Consider the following 22,295-nt stretch of genomic DNA (forward strand, 5'->3'; position numbering starts at 1 on the left):
TTGCGTTTTTCCCGATAAAAACGCTATAAAACCGCAAAAAAACAGCATACAATATGATCCCATCATTAAGAATGAATTCCGCATGTTTTGTGCACATGATGCATTTTTTTTTCCGCAAAAAAAACACATCGCGGTAAAAAGCGCAGCATGTTCATTAATTTTGAGTTTTTTTGCGGATTTCCCACTGTAAAATGCATTGGGAAATGTCCGGAAAAAAACGCATCAAAACCGCACCAAAAACGCGGCAAAAACGCGCAAAAAACGCATGCAGATTTTTTGCATATTTCGTGCATAAAATTTCAGGTTTTTCTCAGGAATTTTCTGCAAGAATTCCTGAACGTGTGCACATAGTCTAACCCTTAAGGTACCTTCACACGAAACGACTTTGTAACGATATCGCTAGCGATCCGTGATGTTGCAGCGTCCTGGCTAGCGATATCGTTTAGTTTGACACGCAGCAGCGATCAGGATCCTGCTGTGATGTCGCTGGTCGCTGAATAAAGTTCAGAACTTTATTTGGTCGTCCGATCGCCGTGTATCGTTGTGTTTGAAAGCAAAAGCAACGATACCAGCGATGTTTTACACTGGTAACCAGGGTAAACATCGGGTTACCAAGCGCAGGGCCGCGCTTAGTAACCCGATGTTTACCCTGGTTACCAGCGTAAAAGTAAAAAAAAACAAACAGTACATACTCACCTGCGCGTCCCCCAGCGTCTGCTTCCTGACACTTACTGAGCGCCGGCCCTAAAGTGAAAGTGAAAGCACAGCGGTGACGTCACCGCTGTGCTGTTAGGGCCGGAGCTCAGTCAGTGTCAGGAAGCAGACGCTGGGGGACGCGCAGGTGAGTATGTACTGTTTGTTTTTTTTACTTTTACGCTGGTAACCAGGGTAAACATCGGGTTACTAATCGCGGCCCTGCGCTTAGCAACCCGATGTTTACCCTGGTTACCCGGGGACCTCGGCATCGTTGGTCGCTGGAGAGCGGTCTGTGTGACAGCTCCCCAGCGATCAAACAGCGACGCTGCAGCGATCGGCATCGTTGTCGCTATCGCTGCAGCGTCGCTTCGTGTGAAGGTACCTTTAGACCCTCTGTCAGGGGCTAGTCAACCAGCCAAACCAGTCCTCCTGCTTTGCACTGATGAGGGACAAACAGCCCAAAACCTGTTTCTGTAAATGTAGTGCATTTGGCTTCTTATCCTAAGTACTAGATGGTGGCCCGATTCTAACGCATTGGGTATTCAAGAATATGCATGTCCACGTAGTATATTGCACAGGCCACGTAGTACACTGCACAGCCCACGTAGTATATTGCCCAGCCACGTAGTATATTGCCCAGCCACGTAGTATATTGCCCAGTTACATAGTATGTTGCCCAGTTATGTAGTATATTGCAGTTACGTAGTATATTGCCCAGTTACATAGTATATTGCACAGTGACGTAGTATATTGCCCAGTGACGTAGTATACAGCACAGAGTGCCCAGTTACATAGTATGTTGCCCAGTTATGTAGTATATTGCAGTTACGTAGTATATTGCCCAGTTACATAGTATATTGCACAGTGACGTAGTATATTGCCCAGTGACGTAGTATACAGCACAGAGCCACGTAGCATATTGCCCAGTTACGTAGTATATTGCCCAGTTATGTAGTATATTGCCCAGTTACGTAGTATATTGCACAGTGACGTAGTATACAGCACAGAGCCACGTAGTATATTGCCCAGTTACGTAGTATATTGCCCAGTTATGTAGTATATTGCCCAGTGACGTAGTATATTGCTCAGCCACGTAGTATATTGCCCAGTCACGTAGTATACAGCACAGAGCCACGTAGTATATTGCCCAGCCACGTAGTATACAGCACAGAGCCACGTAGTATATTGCCCAGCCACGTAGTATATTGGCCAGTCACGTAGTATATTGCTCAGCCACGTATGTCACAGGTTAAAAAATAAAAAATAAACATATACTCACCTTCCGAGGGCGCCTTGTAGTAGTTCTGTCGCCTGTGTGCGGTGCAGGCGGCAGCTTCCGGTCCCAGGGTGCAATGACGTCGCGGTCACATGACCGTTACGTCATGGCAGGTCCTTCTCGCGCAGGCGCGCAGGACCTGTGATGACGTCGCGGTCACATGACAGTGACGTCATGGCAGGTCCTTCTTGCAGACCATCCTTGCCACCAGAACCTGCCGCTTGCATGTCACCGTGGCGTCGCAAGGAGCGGGAAAGGCGGCGGATGGTGAGTATATAATGATTTTTTTTTTTATTAATCAATAGTAAAAACGTGGTCACACAGTGTTAATAGCGGTGGTAACGAAGTGAGTTACCCACGGCATAACGCGGTCCGTTACCGCTGGCATTAACCCTGTGTGAGCGGTGACTGCGGGGAGTATGGAGCGGGCGCCGGGCACTGACTGCAGGGGAGTAGGGAGAGACTAATTGGACTGTGGCCGTCGCTGATTGGTCGCGGCAGCCATGACAGGCAGCTGGCGAGACCAATCAGCGACTTGGATTTCATGACAGAGGCCGCGACCAATGAATATCCGTGACAGACAGAAAGACAGACAGACAGAAGTGCAGACAGAAAGACGGAAGTACCCCTTAGACAATTATATAGTAGATGTGGCAATGCCGTATTAAGGTTAGATATTGACTTTTAGGATAGTTACCTCCAATAGGTGGTACTATAGTTTAAGTCCTCTTCTTTTCTGAAGAGGATATTTACAACTTTTAATTGGTAACTGAAAAGATCATAACAAATATCAAGCTTTCAAGACTTAAACCTTTCATCCCAAATACATTAAAAAAAACCCCTCCATTTTCTACTGCCAAACCATCAGATACAATCGGATATGTCCAACCTCACATACAGAGACAAACACTTGGGTGGCCTCAGAAAGAATTTTTGGAATCAGGGCTACCATCCAAAAACAAGAGAAAATCATACTGCAAGAGCCACCAGAAATTAAGGAATTATCTCCTACAATAAAATACAGTAGCCTGCAATCCACATCTGGAGGTGTTAAGGGTGGCTACATGGAAACTACGTCCTATATTACAAAACAAATGACAGATTAAAATTCATATTTCCAGACCCTCTTCTTTGTTTTTCTACAACCAGAAAAATATCTTGTAAGCATAATACCCAAGCCCATATTCCCAACACAGAAGTGGGCCATACTTCATATGTAACTATGAAGCACACCCCCAGGAAGAAGCACACACGAAACGCACGCTGGGGCTATCAGGGTCAGCGTGCCACTGGGCAGAGCATGTTCTTGAGAGCAGCATCGACATAGGTAATATGTACAAGGCAGAGGGTGGTTGGTAGTCTAACACTTTTGTGCTTACAAGTACTCCGCTAATGACCTCAGGTTAGCATCCTCAATAATCAGAACCTCCCACTCCCGTCTCCAAGACTTTACACGTGCTGCGCCGATTCTTTGGAATGCATTACCTAGGTTAATACGATTAATCCCCAATCCCCACAGTTTTAAGCGGGCCCTAAAAACTCATTTGTTCAGACTGGCCTACTGCCTCAACGCATTAACCTAACTATCCCTGTGTGGCCCATTAAAAAAAGAAAAAAAAAAAGCATAATCAGGTTCCTCGCATCATGTTCTCATACACTTTATGCAGTTAATAGCCTCTGTGTCTGTACTGTTACATACTTAGGCTGTTAACTGGTTCATGCAGCTTTACATGAACACCCGAGCCTTACACTATGGCTGGTCCAAATAACTAAAGCAATTGTTACCATCCACCTCTTGTGTCTCCCCTTTTCCTCATAGTTTGTAAGCTTGCGAGCAGCAGGGCCCTCATTCCTCCTGGTATCTATTTTGAACTGTGATTTCTGTTATGCTGTAATGTCTGTTGTCTGTACAAGTCCCCTCTATAAGATGTAAAGCGCTGCGGAATATGTTGGCGCTATATAAATAAAAATTATTATTATATTATTATTATTATGTGTATTATTGAGGATGTTTGAGCTCTTAGGTGTATTGGTGTGGGCCGCATGCCAGGCTTATTTGTTTTGCAAGGATTGCATGTAATCATATGCACCTATTTACAATATGCTTTGGTCCAACCTCTAACTCCTTTTGACCTAACTTTACAATAATTCTGAATTGCAATTGTACTTAAGGGCGCTGTTGGCTAGGAATTTTATTTCCATTTTGTCTTATACCACTCTATGTGCAATATTTGTATCAATTATCCCTGGTGTACTGAGTATTTGTCCAGCTCTGGCGGACTCCATTTTTATGTACTTTGTTTGGGGCACCTTAGTGTTTGTCTTTATATGTATGTTAATATTTCTAATAAAGATTTGTATTGATTTTATTTCATGTGGCACTTCTTTTGACTGCAGTTTGATTGGCTGTGGGATAAGTATGTTATAAACAGAAAAATATGTAAAATTTGTCCATTTATAATGACAACAGACAAGATAAAGATTCCCAATTTATATCAAGACTACAAGATCTAAGGTACTTTTAGCTACACTACATCTAATGTGATCTTCTTAATGTGGGAAGAAAGAAGGTAGTCCATCTTTATGGAAAAACAAATCTTCTTTTATTAGGTGTGCATACAAACTGGTGACAGGTTAAAATCCAAACAGCTACAGGCATCCTTAGTGATAGTCATAATTAAGGGTGCTCTCAGCACCAGAAAGGCGTAGATGTTAGCACACCTAATAAATGAACCTATCCTCTGCCTTTGACACAGTGGACCATTCCCTGTTGCTGCTGACCCTCTCATCCCTTGGCATCACAGACTTGGCCCTATCCTGGATCTCGTCATACCTAACTGACCGGACATTCAGCGTCTCCCACTCACACACCACCTCTCACCTCGCCACCTATCTGTCGGAGTCCCGCAAGGTTCAGTTCTAGGGCCCCTGCTCTTCTCCATTTACACTTTTGGCCTGGGACAGCTCATAGAATCTCACAGTTTTCAGTATCATCTCTATGCTGACAACACACAGATCTACATCTCTGGACCAGATATCACCACCCTACTAACCAGAATCCCTCAATTTCTATCCGCTATTTTATCCTTCTTCTCCGCTAGATTTCTAAAACTTAACATGGACAAAACAGAATTCATCGTCTTTCCCCCCCCATCTCACACGACCCCCGCCAACGAACCTATCCATTACAGTAAATGGCTGCCCACTCTCCCCAGTCCCACAAGCTCGCTGTCTCAGGGTAATCCTTGACATTGATCTCTCCTTCAAACCGCATATCCAAGCCCTTTCCACTTCCTGCCGCCTTCAACTCAAAAATATTTCACGGATCCGTACATTCCTAAACCAAGAATCTGCAAAAACCCTAGTCCACGCCCTCATCATCTCCCGCCTTGACTACTGTAACCTCCTTGCTCTGTGGCCTCCCCTCTAACACTCTCGCACCCCTTCAATCTATTCTAAACTCAGCTGCCCGACTAATCCACCTGTCCTCCCGCTATTCCCCGGCCTCTGCCCTCTGTCAATCCCTTCACTGGCTCCCCATTACCCAGAGACTCCAAAAATAAAAAAACGAAATAGGCAAAATAACAAAGCAGGTCAATAGAGGAAACACAGCCGAGCTGTAAAAATGATCGTATTGCTGAGAGTTCGAAAGGCTAACCATGGCATACAAAACCATCCACAACCTGTCTCCTCCATACATTTGTGACCTCATCTCCCGGTACTTTCCTGCACGCAACCTCCGATCCTCACAAGATCTCCTTCTCTACTCCCCTCTTATCTCCTCTTCCCACAATCGCATACAAGATTTCTCTCGCGCATCACCCCTACTCTGGAACTCTCTACTGCAACATATCAGACTCTCACCTACCATCGAAACCTTCAAAAAGAACCTGAAGACCTACCTCTTCCGGCAAGCCTACAACCTGCAGTAACCACCGATCGACCAAACCACTGCACGACCAGCTCTATCCTCACCTACTGTATCCTCACCCATTCCTTGTAGATTGTGAGCCCAAGCGGGTAGGGTCCTCTCTCCTCTTGTACCAGTTGTGACTTGTATTGTTCAAGATTATTGTACTTGTTTTTATTATGTATACCCCTCCTCACATGTAAAGCGACATGGAATAAATGGCGCTATAATAATAATAATGATGATGATGATGATGATGATGATGATGATGATGAAGATTTGCTTTTCCACGAAGGTTGACTACCTCCTTTCTTCCTCCGATTGTGAGGCACAGGCGGATATGTTGTCTGTATCCTGGATGGCAAAACTTAGCCCAGGTTCACATTGCGTTAAAGCAGCTCGTTCAAAGCATAGCGTTGACGGGCTGCGTTAACGCTTTACCATACACGCCATCGCGTTATGCTATACTACTAGTGTAGATGATTAATCTGTGCTAGCGGTGACAGAGGCTCAGACGCTGCAGCCCGCGTCCGAGGCTCCAACACTGAATGACGGCACATTGCTAGCGAATGCCAATTATGGCATGCGTTGGCGATACGCCAGATAATAGGGGTTAATGGCAGCGCTAACGGACTGCGTTACACCGCGTTATGCCGTGGTATAACGAAGTCCGTCTACCGTGAACCCAGCCTTACATGCAACAGAGATCTAAATTACTCCTTCACTACTTAATATGCACCACATTTTCTAATAGGGTCTATGTGTAGGGGAGTAACTTTGAATTCCAAAAACAAACTTTGGGGGTACAAACTGAGGACAACCATTGACACACTCAAAGCAGGAAAAAAATGTGTCATAGGGATTTATTCTAAATTGATTACAGAATGTGCTCCTCTGACCTCATGGATCATCATGACCAAGGACCAGACCTTCTTAGGGAGACAATAAAACTTTCACACTCCTTATCTATGAACTGCACCAATATTTACTGCCACAGATGTCTCCCCTTCCCATACTGATAGTTCTGCTTCATGTAGCATGTCTTATTTACTGCACTATTCTATGTACAGCTGTTAATAAATATGTGACTCTTCAGAATTGAAGTTTCTTTGTAATACTCCTCATCATCTCTAGATGTGGACTGAAGGTGACTTATAAAGATTCCCTGAGGCTTTCATGTTTCGTTTGGTCTTGTAGGAGATGGTTCCTTGATTTTGGTGGCCCTAGAAATTTGGTTTTCAATTGCTCTTAGCTGGTAGCCCAGATATAACAATGTCTTTCTAAAAGGTATGCACACACAATGTGTTTTTCAGGGTTCCAAAGACCGAAGGGGTTAAATGAAGTGACTTGACCATTCTTCAGCGTCTACTATTTGGAAGTCGCTCACTAACACAATAGAAGTTTATTCATATTTTACTCACTTATATAGTGCCATTAATTCCACACAGCGCTTTACAGACATCAAGTAAAAAAAAAATGCTGGTGGCAAAAACAAAAATGGAACTACTGAAAAGACAACAAAATAGACTTTTGAGGAATAAAAACATCAGCGATTTCTGAAGCATTTTCCTTGTGAAAAACTTGCCGGGTACGCATGCATCTAGAAATCAGTGTGTCCGCAGACCCCAAGGCCGCCAAAGTGTTTGCCTCTATCTGGGGGGTTAGAACATAAGCGATTGTTACCTAGTAGCTTACCTGGAGACTATATAATTGATGTGTTTTGGATAAAAACTTTCACATATGATACATGTTGGGAGGTCAATTGGCTTCTGATACAGTGAGGTGTCTATTATAATGTACTGTACCTTTATAATGATTTCCAAAAAGATTAGTTCAGTAAAAGGAATAGTTGTGTTTCACGGAGTCTGTTACGACAAGACTCATGTCTGTTTAGTTGTTTTTGCTATGATTATACAGAAAATGATCTTGAATTATTATGCACATTAGGGTGCTCGGTACACCCTTGACATGGCCAGAAGTATTAGTGGACCATTTTGTTCCTCCCCTTTATTAAGTCGATTGCAGAGTGAGCGTGGCCAGAGCTGAACATTCATGTGCGCACACACTGACAATGTAGAAGAAAGATATGTGTGCTCCACTCGGTCACCGGGTGAACACATGGCTGAATTTTCAACAAAAGGGGAAGGGCCATGAAAGATTGGCCACACCGAGGGTGCACCTCTGACCCTCATTTGCTTGATAAATATAATTTTCTCGACAATCATGGCTCCTACAAAATCAAGCCTTTCACATACATGTATATGAATATCTAATTAGTTTTCACTGAGTTTTGTGGTGACAGACTCCCTTTAGTCAGTTTTAAAATACCCCTGCCCCATTTGCTATTAAAATAAAAACTCTGCTTTAGTCATCCTCACCAGGTCCAGTCCCGAGTTTCTGTCAATTCTCTTGGTGTCTGGCTACAGTGCTGAAGACAATTACATTGGGAGCAACAATGGAGACTCTGCGCTGGACTTGGGAAGGGTGAACAAAGTGGTTTGTTTTTTTAAAACAACCCATGCCTGGAGAAATTAGTTTTCTGAAACGAGAATTGCCCTTTATGTTGATATGGAGATGAAACTGACTGAAGAGTTCATGAAGCATCTTTAGCTCCCACGAACACTACAGATGGATAAACTTGTCAGGACTCTGACCATTTTTTACCTTTTGTGCATTACTGCCCTTTTCCAAGATGGCGTCCTTGGTCTCATGTGCACTGTGTCTTCCTGCTATAAAACTCCACCCCAGCCTTCAGTCTGTGCTAGAGTATTCTGCCTTGCATCCAGCTCCTGACCTCTGATTACTCCCTGGCTATACACCTGCTCCTGTGAACCTGTGTGGTGATCCTGCTACTTCGCTCTGAGTTCCTGCTGCATACACAAGTTTCCAGTAATCCTCCTCCATCTGCTGCTCGTGTTTACTTCCACCTGCATTTGCTGGACATGTAAGCTGCTGCTGCTTTGCATTAACCTGAGACTATTAACCAGGCCTCCCTGGTTGAGCTAAGATATGATTTGAACTGCCTATAAGCATATCTATCTGTGTCTGGACTAAGACAAGGATTTATTCGTGTCAAGTATCCTCAAGAATAACTGTGCTTCATAGACATTCTGCTTGATTGCATTTTGCTCTGAAGTTTCCTATAGACTGTTAAGCTGCGTTTATTATTTGCACCAAGTGTTGTGGACTTGAGTTTCTCTCTGCACCTGTTTGAATCACCGTGTGATAATATAGACTTTACCACTTATAAAACTGTGTCCTGTAGTTGTCTTGTTCCACGCAAAGAGTCTCCTGAGTTATCCCCTATAATTATTACAGGATACTCTAGCCTAAAAAAAAAAAGGAGACTGCTGGAACAATGACTGCAGAAAGAAGATTAGAGCAGGTGTTTTCCATAATTAGATCACTGCAGAAAGATGTGGAAGGTCTGCAAAAGAAGTTTGGAAGCTTTGAACTCAATCAACAAGTGTCTGGACAGACTTTGCAGGACTTGAGCAACCGCATGGCAGCCCAGGAAAACAAACTTGCTGGCATAGAGTCCCAGTATGGACGGACTTTTCAGGACATAAGCACGCAAATAGCTGCACAATTAACTTTACCCTCTGGGCATCCGCCACCAGCTAGCCCACCTAAGTTGCCCCCATTCAGATTTAATGGTGATCGCGACAAATTTCGTGGCTTTGTGAATCAATGTATGCTATATTTTGATGTGCATGCTGACCGTTTTCCTACTGATAGATCCAAAGTATTGTGTGTAATAATGCTACTGACCTCACGAGCGCTCGCCTGGGCGAATCCGATGATTGAGTCTTGACCCTAATCGCCGTGCAACCGCTGAATCTGCTTTGTTGTCTTTACGCCAGGCTAAACGTTCTGTTATTGAGTATGCCACTGAATTCAGGAGATTGGCGGTAGATACCAATTGGGACAGTTATGCACAATTGCCTATTTTTTAAAAGGGGTCTGTCTAGTATTGTAAAAGATGAACTAGCCCGCTCTGAGTCACCACAAGAGCTAGAGACATTTATACAGCATTGTGTGCGCATAGACATTCGCCTTACTGAGCGTAGGCAGGAGAAATTTGCTGCATATAACCGTGTTTCTAACTTTTCCCTTACTTCCAAAGAGCCTGCAGGTAAAACCTCTCAGGAGGTGGAGGAGGTGCCCATGCAAATTGATTCCGTTCAGAGGCGCGAGATCAATGAGCGCCTGGAGCATCGCCTTTGTGAAAGTCTATGTTTCTACTGCGGCCAGTCTGACCACTTCTTGATCAATTGTCCTAAGTGTCCTAGACGGCCTAACAAGGTGCTAGCACCAATAGGAGAGTATGACAACTGTGATTATGAATCTGACATCTCTGAATGTAGCCTGCCTTTAAACGCTGTATTCCATTCACTTTGTATGACTTCACCCCCCAAGGAGCTGATGGAAAAGAACTCTCACTGTTCTCTCCCTATTAAGATCCTGTGTTCAGGACAGTGGATTTCCAGTTCAGCTATGATTGACTCTGGTGCAGGTGGCAATTTCATGGATATTGCATTTGCCAAGGAACATGGTATTAAAATTCAGCAAAGAGCCTCTCCAATTACCATGGAAACAGTGGATGGGTCACCTTTAATCTCTGGGCCTGTGGATCAGGAGACCGTACCCCTTGAAATTTTATTGGAGCCTAATCATCAGGAGCAACTTTCTTTCTTGCTAATTTCTTCTCCTCATTTTCCTGTGATTTTAGGCATTCCTTGGCTGCGTTCTCAGAAACCAATTATCAACTGGGAGACCAAGGTGATTATCTTCCCAACAAGGAGCATCTCAGCGTTAACAGAAGCTGTCCCTGAGTCCACGACTACGGAACCACATGTACAGGTATTTTCTTTACCTCCAGCTTATAAAGAGTTCTCTGACATCTGTGACAAGAAGAATGCAGATCAGCTTCCTCCACACAGGCATTATGACTGTCCCATTGAGCTGCTTCCCGGGGCAGCCATTCCTTTTGGTAACGTATACCCTTTGGCGGCACCTGAGCTTCAAGCCTTAAAAGAGTATATTGATGAAAATCTGGCCAAAGGCTTCATACGTCCTTCTTCCTCACCAGCAGGGGCACCTATCTTTTTTGGAAAGAAGAAGGATGGGACCCTGAGACCCTGTGTTGACTATCGAGAACTCAATAAGGTAACCGTACGAAACCGTTACCCTTTGCCTCCGATTCCCGAATTACTGGAAAGAGTCCGCCATGCTAAGGTGTTCTCTAAACCGGATCTTCGTGGGGCTTATAATTTGGTGCGTATTCGTCCAGGGGATGAGTGGAAGACAGCATTCAGATGCCGGTATGGACACTTTGAATCTCTTGTGATGCCCTTCGGGCTTTGTAACGCCCCTGCAACATTTCAACATCTTGCTAATGACATTTTCAGAGATTTGTTGGACCGGTTTGTAGTGATCTATTTGGACGATATACTAATCTTTTCTGACTCTCTACAGGAACATGAAGAACATGTCAAAACTGTTTTAAGACGTCTGAAAGAGAACCATCTGTATATTAAGCTGGAGAAATGCGAGTTCCATCGTTCTGACATACAGTTCTTAGGTTATATCATCTCTCCCCAGGGGCTGAACATGGAATCTGGTAAGATTCAGGCTATCCTTGACTGGCCGGTACCCAAGAACGTTAAGGAGGTCCAACGTTTTATTGGTTTTGCAAATTTCTACAGACGCTTCATTTGAAATTTTTCTGATATTGTCCGTCCCATTACTTCCTTGACAAAGAAGGAAAAGCCCTTTAAGTGGTCCTCACAGGCTCAAGAAGCTTTTGATCGGCTTAAGATTTATTTCACATCAGCACCGTTGTTGATACACCCAGATCCAACACTTCCTTTCATTGTGGAGGTGGACGCTTCTGATAATGCTTTGGGGGCTATTCTCTCCCAAAGAACTGGAGAGAAGGGTCTGCAACATCCTTGTGCTTTCTTTTCCCGTAGACTAACCTCAGCAGAGAAGAATTACGATGTGGGAGACAAGGAATTGCTGGCTATTATTGCGGCTTTCAAGGAATGGAGGCATCATCTGCAAGGAGCTGCACAACAGATCATAGTGCTAACTGACCATCGCAATCTAGAGTTCCTTAGATCCGCTAGATGTCTTTCTCCTCGTCAGGCTTGTTGGAACTTATTTTTAAATCAATTTAACTTTGTTATCTCGTACCGTCCAGGTTCTCGTAATGGGAAGGCTGATGCTTTATCCCGAATCCATGCTGCGGATTCTGTACCTGAAGCCCCGTCCAAGACCATTCTATCTGATGCCAATTTGATCGGAGTTATCCATGATCAGGACCTGTGGAAGGAGTGCAGGGAGGCCTATTAAGGTGATGTATTTCTGGCCAACCCACCTGTGGATATTAATCTTGTCTTTAAGGGTGGCATGTGGTTCAGAGATCGACGTACCTACGTCCCGGAGGTCGTCTGTCTGCAGATCCTCAAGTTGGTACATGACTCCAAGTTGGCTGGTCACAGGGGGGTACAGAAGACACAAGAGTTCCTGAGCCAATTCTTCTGGTGGCCAACTTGCCTAAAGGATACCAAGGACTATGTTCTCCCTTGCGAGGTATGTGCCCGTTACAAGACTCCTCATGTGGCACCTATGGGTCTTCTACAACCATTACCTATTCCGTCCCGCCCTTGGGGGTCTATATCAATGGACTTTATTGTGGAGCTGCCTACATCAGGAGGTATGAATACAATCATGGTGGTAGTTGATCGCCTGACTAAAGCTGCTCATTTTGTTCCGTGCACCGGCCTCCCCTCAGCTAAAGATACAGTGAACTTGGTTATACAGAATGTCTTTCGGTTGCACGGGGTTCCGGATGAGATCATCTCTGACCGTGAAGTACAGTTCACTTCAAGATTCTGGAAGAGGTTTTGCTCTGCACTCAATATTAATGTCTGACTCTCTTCTGCTTACCATCCCCAGACAAATGGTCAGACTGAGCGTACCAACCAGACGCTGGAACAATATCTAAGATGCTATGTTAGCCATCTCCAGGATGATTGGTTGGAGTTGTTGCCGTTAGCCGAATTTTCATATAATAATTCTCAGAGCGCCTCCACTAAATTTACACCTTTCTTTGCCAATCTGGGTTATCATCCGTGTATTTTACCTGGTCTCCAATTAATTCTCCGGTTCCAGCAGTGGAGGAAAGGCTGACTGCGGTGAGACAAAATCTGGAGGTTCTGACCACAGCTCAAGAACGCTATAAGAGATCGGCTGATAGATTCCGTAAACCTGCACCCATGTTCAAGGTAGGAGATTCCGTGTGGTTAGCAACTAAGAATCTGAAGTTAAACGTTCCTTCACAAAAACTTGGACAGAAATTCATTGGCCCTTTCAAGATCAACGGTATTGTGAGCTCCGTGGCCTGCCGGCTGAAGCTGCCTAGGACTATGAAGGACACCCAGTTTTTCATGTATCTTTACTAAAGCCTGTATCTCCTAATACCTTCTAGGGACGTGTTGTGCCACCTCCGCAGCCTGTGGTGATTGATGGGCAAGAACAATTTGTGGTGGAGGAAATTATTGATTCCAGGATTCGCAGGAATCGGCTCCAATATCTGATAAGATGGCAGGGATATCCCCCTGAGGAAGACTCTTGGGAACCTGTGGAAAACATCAATGCCCAACAGAAGATTTCTCGTTTTCATCAGAGATTCCCTGAGAAACCAGGTCCAGGATCGTCCTGAGGCCGCTTCTAAGGAGGGAGTAATGTCAGGACTCTGAATATTTTTTACCTTTTGTGCATTACTGCCCTTTTCCAAGATGGCGTCCTTGGTCTCATGTGACTGTGTCTTCCTGCTATAAAACTCCACCCCAGCCTTCAGTCTGTGCTAGAGTATTCTGCCTTGCATTCAGCTCCTGACCTCTGATTACTCCCTGGCTATACACCTGCTCCTGTGAACCTGTGTGGTGATCCTGCTACTCTGCTCTGAGTTCCTGCTGCATACACAAGTTTCCAGTAATCTTCCTTCATCTGCTGCTCCTGTTTACTTCCACCTGCATTTGCTGGACATGTAAGCTGCTGCTGCTTTGCATTAACCTGAGACTATTAACCAGGCCTCCCTGGTTGAGCTAAGATATGATTTGAACTGCCTATAAGCATATCTATCTGTGTCTGGACTAAGACAAGGATTTATTGCTGTCAAGTATCCTCAAGAATAACTGTGCTTCATAGACTTTCTGCTTGATTGCATTTTCCTCTGAAGTTTCCTATAGACTGCTAAGCTGCGTTTATTATTTGCACCAAGTGTTGTGGACTTGAGTTTCTCTCTGCACCTGTTTGAATCACCCTGTGATAATATAGACTTTACCACTTATAAAACTGTGTCCTGTAGTTGTCTTGTTCCACGCAAAGAGTCTCCTGAGTTATCCCCTATAATTATTACAAAACTGCTGTCAATGTACTGATAATAAACCAGAGGTCTGATGGGGCAAAATAAAAAAAATCAAATTCAATCTCGACAATGAAAAGATTTGCATATTGTGGTGCTATTTTACTTCCCTTTGCTGTACCATTCTGCTGTACAAAAGCAAAGTTATTAGGGGTAAGGACAAATCATTTGCTACAATACAAAACATTCCAGTCCTGGTGTACCGCTGGAAGTCACCTTATGTGCACATCTGGTGGAGCTGAACAGAAACTACAACCATTAGGAAAAAAAATGGATGCTTCAATCCATATTTATTGCCCCCCCTCCTCTTCTGCACTTCAGACAGTCCCCATATCTGTGAAGCATCATTGTCAGAAGCTCCCTGTCCTCTCCAACAAGAGGAACATTTCCCCGCAACCAAAAAAAATGTAAAACGTGTTCATACATAATGACCTCGGAAAAGGTAAAGATTCTCAGCTGACAACACGACATGATTTCACCACACATAATATGTACCGTATTTTTCGGACTATAAGACGCACTTTTTTTCCTCCAAATTTGGGAGGAAAGTGTGGGTGCGTCTTATAGTACAGATATAGCATGTGGGGAGGGGGGCAGCAGTGAGTGGGATCGCACTGTTATCCCACTTCAGGATGTCCCCGCTGCCCGGAATCAGCTGCTGGGGAAAGCACATGGCCCCGCTGATTAAGTGCAGTGAATAGTTATTAGCTGCTCCCCGCCCACCGATCAGCTGAGCGGTGAGCCGGAGCAGCAAATGAATGCTGCACTTAAGCAGCGACACACATGGCTTCCTCAGCTGCTGACTCCTGCAGCAGCTAGGGAGATTTGTGTGTCCTGGGGAGGAGGCAGCAGCAGGGGCCAGAGGAGAGAGGAGATCGCTGCCACCTGCCTGCCATGCTTGGACGCCGAGTGTTGTGCACAAACAGGTCCTGTGATGATGTCAGAAGTGGGCGGGCTGGAGCATCACATGACAGCTCAGAGCCCTCCCTCTTCTTGACATCATCACAGGTCCTTTAGGCTCTCCACTAGAATCTGCTGGCTTCCATTACCTGTGCTGTGGAGAGGCAACAAGAGGGAGGGCTCTGTGTGTGCAGTCATGGGATGCTTTTACCTCACCACAGTGGCTGGCAGGCTGCCACAATTAAGAGGTTAGTCTTTACAATACACAATAAAGCACTCTGCCACTCCTGTGGTGAACTATAACTCCCAGCATGTCATAGGATCTGCAGGACATGCTGGGAGTTATAGTTCTCCCATGGGATTTTAAAGCAGCACTCCAGTGTTATTGTTCAGTGCTGGAGTGGTGCTTTCAATATAAGCCCTGCGCCCCCATTCTTATACTCACCCTCCAGCATCTTCATATAGTACTTCACAGCCACCACACTGGTCCCACAGCTTCCAACATAATAACGTACTATTATATATAATAACACATATAATAGTATGTTATTTATGTTATTAAATATTTTACCACATTTTTTTGCTTCAAATATTTTTTTTCCCTATTTTCCACCTCTAAAACCTGGGTGCGCCTTATAGTCCGGTGCGTCCTATAGTCCGAAAAATACGGTACCAAATATCCCACAGAGGTTCTATATGTAGGGGAAACATGGTAAAAGGTTAGCAGAAGGATGAGTGCTCATCCCCACACTATTAAAAAAAAATGAGCGCTATACCTGTGACCAAGCATTTTTGTAGCCCAGATCACAGCATCATAGACATGAAAATATTACTAATAATAAGTAACTTGAAATCCCAAAGAGAAGCGTCTAGGGGTAGAAACTTATGACAACCTTTGACACCCTCAGAGCAGGAATGAACTTTGTTGCATGGATTTATGTCAGTCTTTATACATCAAATAAGGAATGCTCTCCTCCAGATGACTGCAATAAAACAAAAGCACACTGTCCTATGACAAAAACTGATAAGTGAAGCAAAATCCACTGCAACACATTTTACGGTATTTCTATATAAAAAGGGTCCAGTATCAGAAATCAGTCTTACCACCAGATTGTCACAAATCCCACTGGAAATCTTCCCCAAAGTGTTAGCATCTAGGGGAGCAAGAATCATCAGATCTGCCCAGCGTCGTAACTCGATGTGTAACACAGGATCTGATCGGCGGTTCCACATCTGTGGGAAAAAGGATACAAACTAAGTGAAATAGGTCCAGGTACCGCAGTAAGTGTGTGGTTTCTCATGGATTAGATCATTCTTACACTTTTCTTTGTAAAAAATATTACAATAAAATGGGAAATCGCGATTTTAGTTCAGGAGAATGGCAATGTTCATTAGCCATACTTTTCTCCCGCAACATGTCTCTCCTCTCTCTGCATTCATCAAATGCACCACCAAAAAACAGTCAGGAACCATAGAAGAATGTAGCAAGGAGTGCACACAGACTGATGTCAATATAATCATAATATAAAAAAGCAGAAAAGATAAACCAGTAAAAAAAAAAAAAAAAAAAGCTTATGCGACATGAAATGCTCTTCCCCCAAGGAAAAGTTCATACTCCCTGAGGAAGCTGGGTTACCAGCGATACGTGTGGGGATTTTTTCTTGCTCTCTGGTGTTCTGAGATATAATCCTGCATTTAGGAATATTCTGAAATTAATTTCCTCATAATTTTTTTGGTGCATGAAGAGGAAGGTGGGCTGCGACTAATCTTTGACTTCCTCTTCATGTTCAATTCGTACGAAGGCGGGAACAGTGATGCCAGCACTGAATGGGCGCCGAGCATCACATGTAATGCAACCGCACGACCGCAAGCGCAAACACCGCTGGAACGATGCTGGTGAATATAAACTTTGTTTTATAGGAGCCAAACATTTAGATCGCAAAGGGGTTGTCCTAATAGTGGACAACCCCTTTAACCGAGGAAAATGTATTTGATCATGCACAATTTTGAATGTAGATGTAGAAGAACATATTTCATATAGACATCACACGGATGCAAAAAATGAAATGAATGGCACAGGGACAACAATACGAAAGAAAATCATCCAAGTTAACTCTTTAGAACAGCACAGCCTTTGTGTCCTACAAGCAAAGACTAATGGAAACAAAATCCCGTAATGTTCCTGTCTTTATAACATTTCTCACTTACAAAGGAGATGTGCAGAAAGCAATAACCAGGTACAAGTCGTTATCTATAGCTCTTTTTATCAAAAAATAAACTGTTGTTCCGGAGTAGCATTACTCACTATGTCACACTGATAGCGGAATATTTGTCATATTTCTATTCATAAAACATAACTCAGATATCAAATATTCAATGTTCACCTAAAGTGTGTGTGGTGAAATATGTGTATATATATATATCTATATGTGTGTAGTGACATATGTCTAGGGTTATATGTGTGACTAGTGATAAGGTAACATCTGTCCTGAAGGCAAGTTGCACCTAGGTGTTAATAGGTACTTCCTTGGGACTAGTAGAAATTGTGTCTCCATATCTCACCAGGAGGTCTAGCTAGAGCCAAGAAGAAGGTAACATTTGGCACCTCTTAGGTCTTGGAGGGGAGATGCTAATTGCGGCCTGAGGTGATCTATTCTTGAGAACCTTTTCACAAGTGTCTCAAAAGAGAAAATAATATATTCATTAGTAGAGCGGCCGTGGACAATCAAACAGCCCACAATTATGATATTAGCCTGAGGGGCCGGTCTAGAAACCTGACCTCAGACCAAAGTTATAAATTTAGGCTGCAGACAGAGAATTGTGTTCACATGTGAGGGCAGCCTGAGAAGCTGATGTGTTCCACCAACTCCATTCACCCCCTCTCAGGGAGCAGAAAGCAGCAACTACCAGTTAGATAATTTCTGTAAGTTTCTCCTGTTTATTTTGATACTGTTTTGCATAAGTTGTATGTCTTTTTACTATCATATTTTTATACCTTTTTCTTATTGTAAGCATTGAACCTTTTGTTATTAAAGTATAAAACTTTAACAAGTTGAACCTTGAATGTTTTACAAGAATCCATAAGCTCAAGGTATGTGAGTCTTATGAGTGATAGACATATTTTTATTAGTATTATTATTATTTTCCGGTACTCATTGCCCGTGTATTCGATGAGTGGTGGCAGCGTGCATGAGCGGGTGTGTGGCCTGGGTCGGTGTGTGATTTATGCTCCCATTACAGCACAGGACAGAGGTTGAATGCAGGACTGAGAGTGGGGAGATAGATTAACCCTTGCAGGCACAACCCCAAGTCACGTGTGAGAGCAGGCACGTGACGAATAAGTGACACCACGGAGTAGGGATCCGTGACAATTGGTGGCGAGCGGTGGGATAGAATTATTTCTATTAGAGCATTAGTGCATGGTTTAAGCAATTATTCCCTGTACTAAAGAATTGGTATCCTTGATAGGAGTGTACCAGTTCTTCAAGGTTCAACTCAGTGCTTACTTAGACATACTTGCAAACAGTTTCCCCTCCCCGTTTTTCTTTTCTATCTTTTATTTGGCAAAGGCTGTTCATCGATATGGCAGCCCAGTACAAGAAGCTGAGCAAAGAGGCTCTGACCGGCCTCTGTGAGCAGAGAGGAATAGAGACAGCTGACAGATCCAGGGAGCGGCTGATATGTTCCTTGATTGAGCATGACATGGAGCAAAGTGCTGAAGCATCTGGCCAATAATAATAATAATAATCTTTATTTATATAGCGCCAACATATTCCGCAGCGCTTTACAGTTTCAAACACAACAGTCATAGGTAACAACGTTAACAATACAATAATAAAGCAAAATAAGATGACCCTGCTCGTGAGAGCTTACAATCTACAATGAAGTGGGGGAGATACAAAGTACAGGTGTGTATTTACAATGATGTATTTACAATGATGGCCCAGCCATCTTCAGGGGGTGGGCGGTGGATGGAGATAGTGAATGGGCTACACACACACAAACATAAAATGACTTTGATTAGTTAACGTGGTAGGCCGCTCTGAACAAATGTGTTTTGAGCGAGCGCCTAAAACTATGCAAGTTGTGGATGGTCCTAATATCTTGGGGTAGAGCATTCCAGAGGATTGCCGCAGCACGGGAGAAGTCTTGGAGTCGGGAGTGGGAGGTACGGATTAGTGCAGAGGTTAGTCGAAAGTCATTTGCAGAGCGCAGCGGTCGGCTAGGCCAATAGACAGAAATGAGAGAGGAGATGTAAGGGGGTGCCGCACTGTGGAGAGCTTTGTGGGTGAGAACAAGTACTTTGAATTGTATCCTGTAATGAATGGGCAGCCAGTGTAATGACTGGCGAAGAGCGGATGCATCTGAGTAACGATTAGGAGAGAGTCCACCTCAGAGAGACCCAGCAATGCCAGCTCTTGCACCGGAGATACCTGCTGGAAATGCCAGTGCTGAGGAGCCTATGGACTGTACTTTAGAAATGGACTTACAACGGCTGGAAACAAGTGACCCCAATCTGCGCATGCAGCTTATTCTACAGTACCGACAGGCTGCAGAACGCCAGGCTGAGAGAGAGGCTGCAGAACGCCAGGCTGCTGCTGTAGAACGCCGGGACCGGGCTGAGAGAGAGGTTGCAGAACGCAGGGACCGGGAGGACAGAGAGGCTGCAGAACGCCGGGAAGATAGAGCTTTCCAGCTTCAGATGGCTCAAATAGAGCGGGGTATCAGTCTTCAGATAACCCCCTCCCAGGACATAAATCTAAGGAGACCACATCTAGAAAACTTCCCTGTGATGGAGAAGGATACGGACTTAGATACTTTCCTGCGGGGATTTGAAAAAACCTGCAGGCAGTACCATCTACCCCGTGAGCAGTGGGCACAGTATCTAACCCCAGGGTTGAGAGGCAAAGCCCTGGAAGTTTTTGCTGGCCTCCCATCAGAGCTAGATGCGAACTATGTGGCCATAAAAGAGGCCCTGATCAAGAAATACAACCTGACACCAGAAGTGTATCGTACAAAGTTCCGGAACCTACAACGTGGATCAACTGACAGCTATGTGGATGTTGTGAGCACCTTGAGGACCATGTTCCACCAATGGATTAGGGGACTTTCTGTTAACAGTTTTGAGGACTTAACGGATCTTATGCTCAAGGATCAATTTCTTCACATGTGCCCCACAGATGTACGACAATTTGTGTGTGATCGGGAGCCACAAACTGCGGATGAGGCTGCAAGGATTGTGGACTGCTATGTGGCTAACAGGACGCATGAGGTGCGGAAGCCATCGGGATTCAGCTGGAGGGGAGGTAAGCCAAACGGGGACCCTTCTCCCTCTGCCGGCCGATCACCAGTGCTGTCCAAGCCCACCTTCTATGGGGCCCCGGGGAATAGACATTCTCTAGGTGATGCACGCCGCTGCTTCTCCTGCAACAAAGTGGGACATGTTAGCGCTGTCTGCCCTGATAGGGAGAAGCGCCCAACTACTACCACAAAGCCGTCTGTGCCCCCACCGTCTGTCCTCTTTGTAGCCGGCTCTGATGCGAGGGCGAATGAGAACTGCCAATTTGTCACTGTTGGCAATAAAGTCACCATTGGTCTCAGAGACACTGGGGCAGAGGTGACCCTGGTGCGTCCAGCCATGATAACCCCTGCCGATATCATACCAGGAAAGACTATGTCTATAACCGGGATTGGAGGGGTCAGCCCTGCCGTGCCCATGGCCCGTGTGTACCTGGACTGGGGAGCAGGGAAGGGACTGAGGGAAGTGGGAGTATCAGAGGCTATTCCCACTAATGTGTTGCTAGGCACGGACCTTGGGAGGATGGTGTCTCACTATGTTCCTCCCTTGCAAGTAAATGATGCAGAGAAGGTGGAAGAAAGAGACCCACCTGAGATCCCGTGTGAGGAGGGAAAATGTCCCAATGCACAGGACTGTAATTATGTGGCAGCTGTGAACCGGAGTCAAGCTGTGTCTCAGACTCAGGCCCAGAGATTAGAGGATGAGTCTCAGACAGAACTGCCAGGACAGGAGGCCCATACTGTGGTCCCGCAGCCTCCATACATGGCAGACCCACCAAGGTCCCTGATAACAGACACTGAAAACTCAGCTTCAAACCAGGGCCTGGCAGTCACACTAAGCCATGGCCTGCAGGCTGACCGTCAGAGCTTCCAGGAGGCCCTGCAGACCGATGTCAGTCTGGAGGAGCTCAATGTCTTGCAGACCGACCCCCTGCTGCTTCTGACAAAGAGAGAGTATACTGGGACCAGGGCAGACTGTATACAGAGACTATCCCCACGGATACTACAGAATCTCGGGACTATGAACGGCGGCTGATCGTCCCTTATCCATTTAGGGAACAATTATTGAGAATTGCCCATGAAATTCCTTTGGCCAAACACCTTGGAATACAAAAGACTAAAGCTCGCCTGACATAACTTCTATTGGCCCAAGATGGGGACAGATATTGCCAGTTACTGCCGATCATGTGTAGTTTGTCAGAGAGTTGGAAAGTCCGGGAATATACAGAAAGCTCCATTGCTACCACTGCCTGTGATCGATGAACCTTTCCAGCGAGTGGCTGTGGATATCATAGGGCCACTTGCAATCCCTAGCAGCTCTGGCAAAAAGTACATTCTCACAGTGGTGGACTATGCTACACGATACCCGGAAGCTGTGGCACTGTCCTCCATCCGAGCAGACAAAGTGGCGGATGCTTTACTGACTGTGTTCTCTCATGTGGGTTTCCCCAGGGAAATGTTGACCGATCAGGGAACCCAGTTCATGTCTGATCTGATGGAAAGCCTCTGTGAAAGAATACAAGTACAGCATTTTGTGGCCAGCGCCTATCATCCCCAAACCAACGGACTCTGCGAGCGTTTTAATGGAACATTAAAGCAAATGCTCAAAATGCTGGTGGAGACTGAAGGGAGAGACTGGGAGCGGTACCTCCCCCATCTGTTGTTTGCCTACAGAGAGGTACCCCGGGCGTCTACTGGATTCTCCCCCTTTGAACTGGTTTATGGGAGGAGGGTTAGGGGACCACTTGATTTGATTAAGGACTGTTGGGAGGACGACCCCA

The 22,295-nt window shown here is 44.9% G+C and overlaps 1 protein-coding gene across 4 annotated transcripts in view; it reads right to left on the minus strand.

The window, feature by feature from the left end:
• PPCDC (phosphopantothenoylcysteine decarboxylase) overlaps positions 1-22,295 on the minus strand; it is a 98,380-nt gene that overhangs the window by 34,634 nt on the left and 41,451 nt on the right. For all 4 annotated transcript variants that reach the window (XM_077263982.1, XM_077263983.1, XM_077263984.1 and 1 more), the window contains exon 4: positions 16,321-16,449. In XM_077263982.1, the coding sequence (XP_077120097.1) occupies positions 16,321-16,449 (129 nt within the window). The remainder of the gene's footprint in view (positions 1-16,320; positions 16,450-22,295) is intronic.

This window comes from Ranitomeya variabilis, chromosome 5 (genome assembly GCF_051348905.1).
Source record: "Ranitomeya variabilis isolate aRanVar5 chromosome 5, aRanVar5.hap1, whole genome shotgun sequence".
NCBI classification, from domain to species: domain Eukaryota; kingdom Metazoa; phylum Chordata; class Amphibia; order Anura; family Dendrobatidae; genus Ranitomeya; species Ranitomeya variabilis.